At 33.0% G+C, this 8418-nt stretch overlaps 1 protein-coding gene across 1 annotated transcript; it reads left to right on the top strand.

Annotated features, from left to right (window-relative positions):
* The first annotated feature begins 870 nt into the window (after positions 1-870).
* LOC111052910 (zinc finger protein 64-like) lies at positions 871-5430 on the top strand. The gene is made up of 2 exons (XM_039444419.1): positions 871-2479; positions 3928-5430. The coding sequence occupies exon 1, from the start codon at positions 899-901 to the stop codon at positions 2117-2119; it is 1221 nt and encodes a 406-aa protein (XP_039300353.1). The 5' UTR covers positions 871-898; the 3' UTR covers positions 2120-2479; positions 3928-5430.
* Positions 5431-8418: the final 2988 nt, after the last annotated feature.

Raw genomic sequence — 8418 nt, 5'->3', positions numbered from 1 at the left:
CAAGATTGAATGGGACTTGACAAACACATAATACACACATGTTTGCCAAGTTGTGTTCAGGAAATTTTTGTTTGGTGTACTTCAACCCATTTCCAAACACAAAAAATGGCCAATTTTTATATAGTCCAGTTATTGTATACATTGGTGCTTGTTGGTTCTAAATTTTAGAGAATTCCATCCTCTACGAGCTCAATTGTTTTAAATTCATCTTGAACCACTGTTTCCTATCATAAAACTTCTGCGCCCATGACTATGAGGAAAGTATCTTCAATTTCTTGATTTTTTAAAACTTTCAAATCATGCTTTACGAACTTTTTTTTTATGAATCGTGTTCAGGAAATGAAAAAGCAGATTCTATTTTACAAAATATGGTCTTTTGAACTTATATCATTGTGCAAAATCTCAATATGAGGACAATGAAGTGAAAACTGGAAAATGAACAGAAAATTCAAAGTTTTTGGGCAATTCTGTTTGTAGCACAAGGAAATTTTGCATGATAAAATTGGTTCTGGACTTATCTTATGTATCCAAACAATTTATTAAAAAATAAGAACTGAAATATGTATTGCAAGCATCAATGTATATAGACTAATCATGTTTTTAGTTTTTAGAGCAGTCCATCTTGAAAATTGACATCATAATTTTTGTTAATTATGTATTGAAAACAATGCATAACTAGTACCCAACCATACTAGTTCAATCTCTGTTAGCCCCTCCCTAGTTATTTGCACCAGTACTGGGAACAATAGGTACTCTTGAATCACCCCATTTTACCTATGAAGCATGGAGCTGATCCTAGACTAAAATCCATCTTGATTGACACAAGCTGAGGACGTAATGCTACAAATAAACATAGAAAGAATAATACAAATCATTACATTCGAAAATGGTGTGACTTATGCATCTGTACTCATTTTCCACAGATGTCAGCTTCTACTGCGCAGAGTGTAACTCAGTCTTCACCTCACCGCTCTACTTGGAGCAGCACGAAATGACCTGTCTACTGGGACGGCCACCAAGCAAGAAACCGAAACTCCTTCATGCTACACAAACTACTGTGACCACAGTTGCACCACAAAGCAAGAACCACGGTTGCACCACGTCATCTAATCAAACATCGAACCCAATGATGAGTGTAAGCAACGTTCAGAAACCTCTCTCATTCACTGATGGCACCTCAAACGAACAACACCTCTCATTGAATGAGGGTTCGACTTATGGTGCCAAAGGCAAACAACTGATAGAGTTATCAGGTGAAAAGGGTGTCAATAGCCACCTATGTAATAAGACTTATTCCAAAAAGTGTAGAGAGCATGAGAATGTAAGGCCATTCAAGTGTAGTGATTGTGATAAAGCTTTCCCTAGTAATGCAACACTTGACCAACATTTTAAGTCGGTTCACTTGAAAGTGTGCTTGTTCAAATGCAATATGTGCCATTATAAGTGCTCACACAATGGTGATTTGAAAAGACACATGGATGCTGTGCATTTGAATGTACGTAAATTTGAATGCAATATGTGCGACTATAAGTCCTCATATAGTCATCATTTGAAACAACACATGGATGCTGTGCATTTGAATGTACGTAAATTTGAATGCAATATGTGCGATCATAAGTCCTCATATAGTCATCATTTGAAACAACACATGGATGCTGTGCATTTGAATGTACGTAAATTTGAATGCAATATATGCGACTATAAGTGCTCAAAAAATAGTGATTTGAAAAGACACATGAATGCTGTGCATTTGAATGTACGTAAATTTGAATGCAATATGTGCGACTATAAGTGCTCACAAAATGTTAGTTTGAAAAAGCACATGGATGCTGTGCATTTGAATGTACGTAAATTTGAATGCAATATGTGCGACTATAAGTGCTCACAAAATGGTAATTTGAAAAAACACATGGATGCTGTGCATTTGAATGTACGAAAATTTGAATGCAATATGTGTGACTATAAGTGCTCACAAAATGGTAATTTGAAAAAGCACATGGATGCTGTGCATTTGAATGTACATAAATTTGAATGCAATATGTGTGACTATAAGTGCTCACCAAAAGGTGATTTGAAAAGACACATGGATGTTGTGCATTTGAATGTACATAAATTGTAATACAATATGTGCAACTATAAGTGCTCACAAAATGGTGATTTGAAAAGACACATGGGTGCTGTGCATTTGAATGTACTTAAATTTGAATGCAATATGTGTATTGTTGGTTACAATTCTTGTTGCATATAAATGATAACCCTCATACATTTGCCTACTACGATCCCCGGATTGCATAAAGAAAGAAGGTAATACTTTAAAAACATAGATGTAGCGCAAAGGTAAACAATTATTGTACATTTGGGAAATTGTGAATGAGTGCTCGGTTCTCCTTACACCCTTCATAACACGGACTATTGATTTTTGCATAGTGACTAACGGCTTTATATGTGTTTTATAAGTGGAGCCCCAACAGGTTATTCCGTAGTTTTTTTTTTTTTTTTTTTTTTTTTTTTTTTTTTTTTTTTTTTGAATTGAATTGAATTTATTGCCAAAAATCACATACAAATATTTGTACAATACAATCACTAAAGTATGCAATATACAATCACCTAAAATATACATTTATTGTAACTTGCACAACAATAATTATCAATGTAATCAATGTAATATTCGGCACTGCCAACATAAGAGTCCTTGTGTGTTGGCAGTGAGTTGCGGTTAAATTATTCTGCTTCAATTCAGGTCAAGTAAGAAGCGATATAAAAATTAAAATAAAAAGAGCTAAAGAAAGTATTACAGCAATATACAAAAGTCTCAAAGGCTCAGAAAAAAAAATTAAAAACTTAAGAATAGTACATACTATATGACAAAGTAGAATCCAATTAACCACTGTGACGTCTTGAGGCCATCATGAAGTGAATATTTCACACAGGGAATACATAAAAATATACGATAAAAAAAAAAAAGATGATGAGGGAACATTTACAATACCGTGTTCGATAACGTGAAAATGAAAAAAACCATTGCTCAATGTTTTTAGTAACAATGCTTGTTGGATACAATATTATACTTTATACAACTAGTTTGAAGAATATGTTATGCTCAATCCAATAATCTATGCTTTTGCTTAAATTACGTGTCATTTGTTTATCTATAAAATCGTTTGGAATTTTATTTATAATGTAGCTGCAATAATAGGTAAATTGATGCCTGCATATGGTTAGCTTAATGAGTTCTGTGTTGAATCTATTGTTAGCACGTGTATTATGGGGTGTTATGTGTGCAGGAAAATTAGATTTATTCTTATTGATATGGAGTATTATATTTTTCATATAATTCTGTCTTATTGTAGGGACCTTAAATTCAAGAAAAATGTCCCTACTAGGATAGAGTCGAGGTCTTCCTAATGCTGCTCTTATAATATGTTTTTGTAAGATAAATAATTTCTTCAGATGTGTATCATAAGCAGCTCCCCATACTTCATTAATATATTGAAATAATGAGTGAGCGTACGCAAAGTAAATTTTCCGTATAATGTCTATGTTTTTATTTTATTTATTTTGTAAAAAATGTAAATGAGGTATTTCAACTTTGAGCACAAATAATCTATGTGTTTGTTCCATTTTAAATGTTGATCCAATAATATACCAAGATATTTAATCGTGTGAACCCTTTCTAAGTTTTTGTGCTTCTGTATTATCTGTAGAGTTTTCATTGTTATTATTTGTTGTCCCTATTTTAAGATTTAAATCTGTTGCTGGTTGTCCAGTTATATTGGGTGAAAAGGTGATATACTTAGTTTTGTCAGCGTTAAAGTCAGGATATGATCTTGAAGCCATTTTCTAATAATTATTAGGTTCTATTGGCTATATTGAAAGTTTCTACCCAGCTTTTGCCGCTGAAGATCAATACAGTGTCATCTGCAAAAGACAGTTCAACTTAGAATCTACAAGAGCAAAATACAATTGTCTTAAAACCGGTTGAGGTGAAAGTTTTCTAAGAAAGTAGAATTTTCTTAAAAGTATCAGAAGATATGTTTTTAAATTATGCATATGGTGGGTCCATGTGAGCCTCTCATCTAACAATACACCAAGATATCTTACACTGTCAGATTGCTGTACTATTTGGCAATCACAATTTAACTGATCACATGTGTAATTATGAAATTTAAGCATTGAAGGAAATTGCCAAGATGTGGTTAATGTAAAAAGCAAATATTTGGTTTTGGATACATTCAGAGAAAGACCATTACAATTGAACCAGACAAGTAATTTATGCAAATCCTCCTGCATCTTGAAAAATAGATTTTCACTGTCTGCACCGCAATATGAAAAAGCAGTATCATCCGCGAATGAGACCGGCAGTCCATTAAAGTCTCCTGAAAAGAGATCATTTATAAATATGAGGAATAACACAGGGTCCAAAACCTATTTCCAACAGAAACATATTGGTGTCGATTACTCAGATAGGAGATAAACCAACTATGCGCAACACCTCTAATGCCCGCTCTTAACAGCTTATCAAGTAGTAGAGAATGATTTACAGTGTCATAAGCTTTTTTTATATCAAGAAATAGACCTGATACACAAGAAGGCAATTTGGAATTGAGATTGTTATGTATTGAAGCCAAGAAACTCTCAAGAGCCATTTCAGTGTTGAAACCCTCCCTGAAACCAAACTGACGGCAATAGAAGAAATTGTTTGAATTTAGAAAGTTAAGGAGTCTTATTTTAACAATTTTTTCCAAAAGTTTTGAAAACACTGAAATCAGAGATATGGGCCTGTAATTAGTAAGATTAGAATGTGAGCCACTTTTATAAATAGGAATAACCTTAGCTAATTTTAACCTGCTTGGAAACTTACCACAAGAGAGGCTACAGTTGAATATATCAGTAAGAATTGGAACAATAGCAACTGCCACATTTTTAAGAAGTTTGGAAGATATTTTATCATCACCAGGAGCCTTACCCTGTTTCAATTTAGAAATATGTAGGAAAAGTTCATTATAAGTTACCGGCTCAAAGAAAATAGATCTAGGACATTGATCCACTCTGAAAAAATTAACATACTCATTCCAAGCCCTGCGGTCATTCTTTATGGAGGTTGCAACCTCTTTAGGTACATTTACAAAAAAAATATTAAATAATTCAGCCACGGTACTCTTATCTGTGATAACAGTATTATCGTGCTCAATCTTTAAATCAAGTTTACTTTTCTTATTGGGATTGCCACACAGCTTATTAAGAGTAAACCATTTTTGTTTTGGAGGTAGATCGTTAATTGAAGAATAAAATTTATTTTTTTCTATTTGTATCCAAGTTTTAATTTTTTTAGAATAAACCTTCCAATTGGATTGTAATCTGCAATTTCCTGGATTTCTCCTTGCCAACTTTGCCAATTTGTCTCGGAAGAGAATTGCTGCACACAACCCCTCTGAAATCCAAGGTTTTAATCTTCGAATGCCTATTTATTCGTTTCTATATTAATAACTGAAGTTGAATTATCTATATAAATATGAAAAGTTTTCAAGAATTTATCGAATTTATAATCAATATCATTACTAAACAAGACATCGGACCAGTCATGAGCTATAAGCATGTCACATAAGCTGTCGTAATTAATAATAGTTTTAACATCCGTTGTACAGCTATAATTGTTAAGTTTCTACGACTGAGAGTCAAAGCCACAGCCTTGTGATCACTTATTTCTGTCTCTATAACTGATCCTTTAATGAAGTGTGAAAAATCAGGTAGCTCAGTAGAATAATAACAATATACTAATAATAATAATAAACAATTAAACCAGTGTGACACGGGTAAAAACAGAAATATTTGAAAATTGGTTGTATCCATCAATACAATACAATAATGCCTCTTCGCTTGAAGTCAACCAAACTTCAGACAACACTATTATTGCAGGTTTAATTTTTCAGTTATAAGTTAAAAAACAATCAAAATACTACTAACTCCCCGAATATTCTGGTGAAGGATAGTTAGGTTTGAACACTCTGAAATATGAGAGGTATTCACTTCATCAACATCTCTTAGTAATGTACATGTGTCACTGGCCTCCTCCATACACACACAAAATCACACAATACACACACATGAAGTGATAATTCATTGTATCCGATAACAAAAATCATATCATTCAACACACACACTCACACAAACTAATAAAAGATTTAACGACATTTTAGAATAACAGAATGATGTTATTTTCCAGTCTCCGTTAAATTATTATAATTAATTTGATTAAAAGTCGGAATTACTTGAAGGAACAAAAGATAAGAATAAATGGTGAAACTGAATAAACAAGAAATTTGTGCTAATGAAATTACCAGCAATAATTTGAAAAAGAAAATGGAAAATTTAGATAAAAACAAACAATAATTCACTAAAACACTATTATAAAATGATATTGTGTTATTTCAATTTCAATGAAAGTTCAAGGATAAATGAATATCTGGAAGAAGGATTCAATTAACTCAAAAAAAGCATCATAGAAATATAACTTGCTTTCTCAAGTCAACAATTTTATTAAAAACTACCTGAAGATTTCATTGAATTTTTATTATTTGAATTTAACATACTACTGAGCACAATACGCAAAATTAATGAATAAATAGAAAGTTTTATTTGAAAAATAGAATTTAGATGGATATCATCACAATTCTCCGAAATTAATACAGTTTATAATAATTACAATATCATCATATTATTAGAATAAATCAATCGAATTCATAAATTTAATATCTTTCTTTAAATTAAGCTGTTAGAATAATACATATGGAATAAGATGTGAGGATTAAAATATTGATAACAGTAGGCCTAGTAGTATTCAGTTTCAGAAAAAAAAGTTGACATAGACTATGTAATTTAAAGTAAAAAGTCTGAGTGAAAGACAAAATCAGTGTTAGGCGAAATCCAGTTCATAGAGCAAGAGAGCAAAAAAAAACTGTACTCATTGAGCAATGTTTTCTTCAATTCGGGATCATATTTGTTCTTCAAATTGACCAAGTCTTCCCTACTATTTATTGGATAAACTCGATCGTCGTCACTCCTTCGCACTAGAATTTTACAGTTGTGGACCCAGACGTACTTAATTCCATGAGATTTTTCATTAGCCTAGCGTCCTTGAACAACTGCTTATTCTCTCTTGAAAGTGACGGATTAATGAAAATTGAGTTTTGAGATTGAAGTCCTACATCACTAGCCTTCAGACCCTTATTTTTCTTAGCAAGTTCTAGCAATGCAGTGTGTCCGTGCGCTTTACAAATTTTATTATTGCACTTCTACCGTCACTATCAGTTCTAGATGGAAGAGGGTGCATGATATCAACCATATCTGACGTGAAATTGAATTTTAGAAAGGTGAACAACTTGTTCAGAACTGTGGATAAATTGTCCCCTGATTTATTAAGCGGCAAACCACTTATTTCAACACTGTTTATCCTACTGTATTGTTAGAATCATTCATTTCAGATTTCATTTTCTGATTTTCACTTTTTAAATAATCTATTTCAGCATTCAAAGCGGAAAAAGTTCAGAGTGCTTAGCTAACTTGTCATCATGACTTTTCAAATTCTTACAAAAGCCATCCACAGAAATTTGAATGTCTTCAATCGATTGGATAATCGATTTTTGTTCCTATTTAACCCCTTTAATCTCGTTGAAAATAGTTAATAACTTTTCGTCCAACGAAAGAGAGGAGAAACGGGTGGACTCACCGACCAGCACATTATCAGGCTTATCGCTGCTACTGTCCGATGAACGAAGGCCTGCTCTTATCTGCTGTTTGCTGCTCATGATAACGGCCGAACAATAACTGCTGTGGCTGACGATTGAAAAAACTTGTTTGCAATTCACAAAAATGCAATTTTTTAATAAAAGGAACACTCAAACACGAGAACGGATATGAAATATCAAAAGACTACAGTCAATAACATAACACTGCAAAGTTACAAAACTCAATCCCTTCAAAATTCCTCACAATTCGACTTATTTACAGAGACCACAAAAACACATCTAGCTCATTCCAAGGTCTGACTGATACTGACTATAAGTGCTCACGAAATGGTGATTTGAAAAAGCACATGGATGCTGTGCATTTGAATGTACGTAAATTCGAATGCAATATGTGCAACTATGAGTGCTCACGAAATGGTGATTTGAAAAAAAACACATGGATGCTGTGCATTTGAATGTACGTAAATTTGAATGCAATATGTGCAACTACGAGGGTAGGCTGATAAGTAATGCACACATGCTTGTAGAGCACAAACCAAATAACCCCCAGAATCGAGCCTGGTGGCATGTGGAAGTTCTATTTATCCTCTACACGGCTGCGTAGTTTGAAGGTGTTGTGTTCATCCAGTTTGGTTTGGTTGGTGAAAGAATGGCGTTGTGTTCTGGTGTTATG

Source organism: Nilaparvata lugens, unplaced genomic scaffold (genome assembly GCF_014356525.2).
Source record: "Nilaparvata lugens isolate BPH unplaced genomic scaffold, ASM1435652v1 scaffold4617, whole genome shotgun sequence".
Lineage (NCBI taxonomy): Eukaryota > Metazoa > Arthropoda > Insecta > Hemiptera > Delphacidae > Nilaparvata > Nilaparvata lugens.
This window is presented reverse-complemented; position numbering and strand designations above follow the sequence as displayed.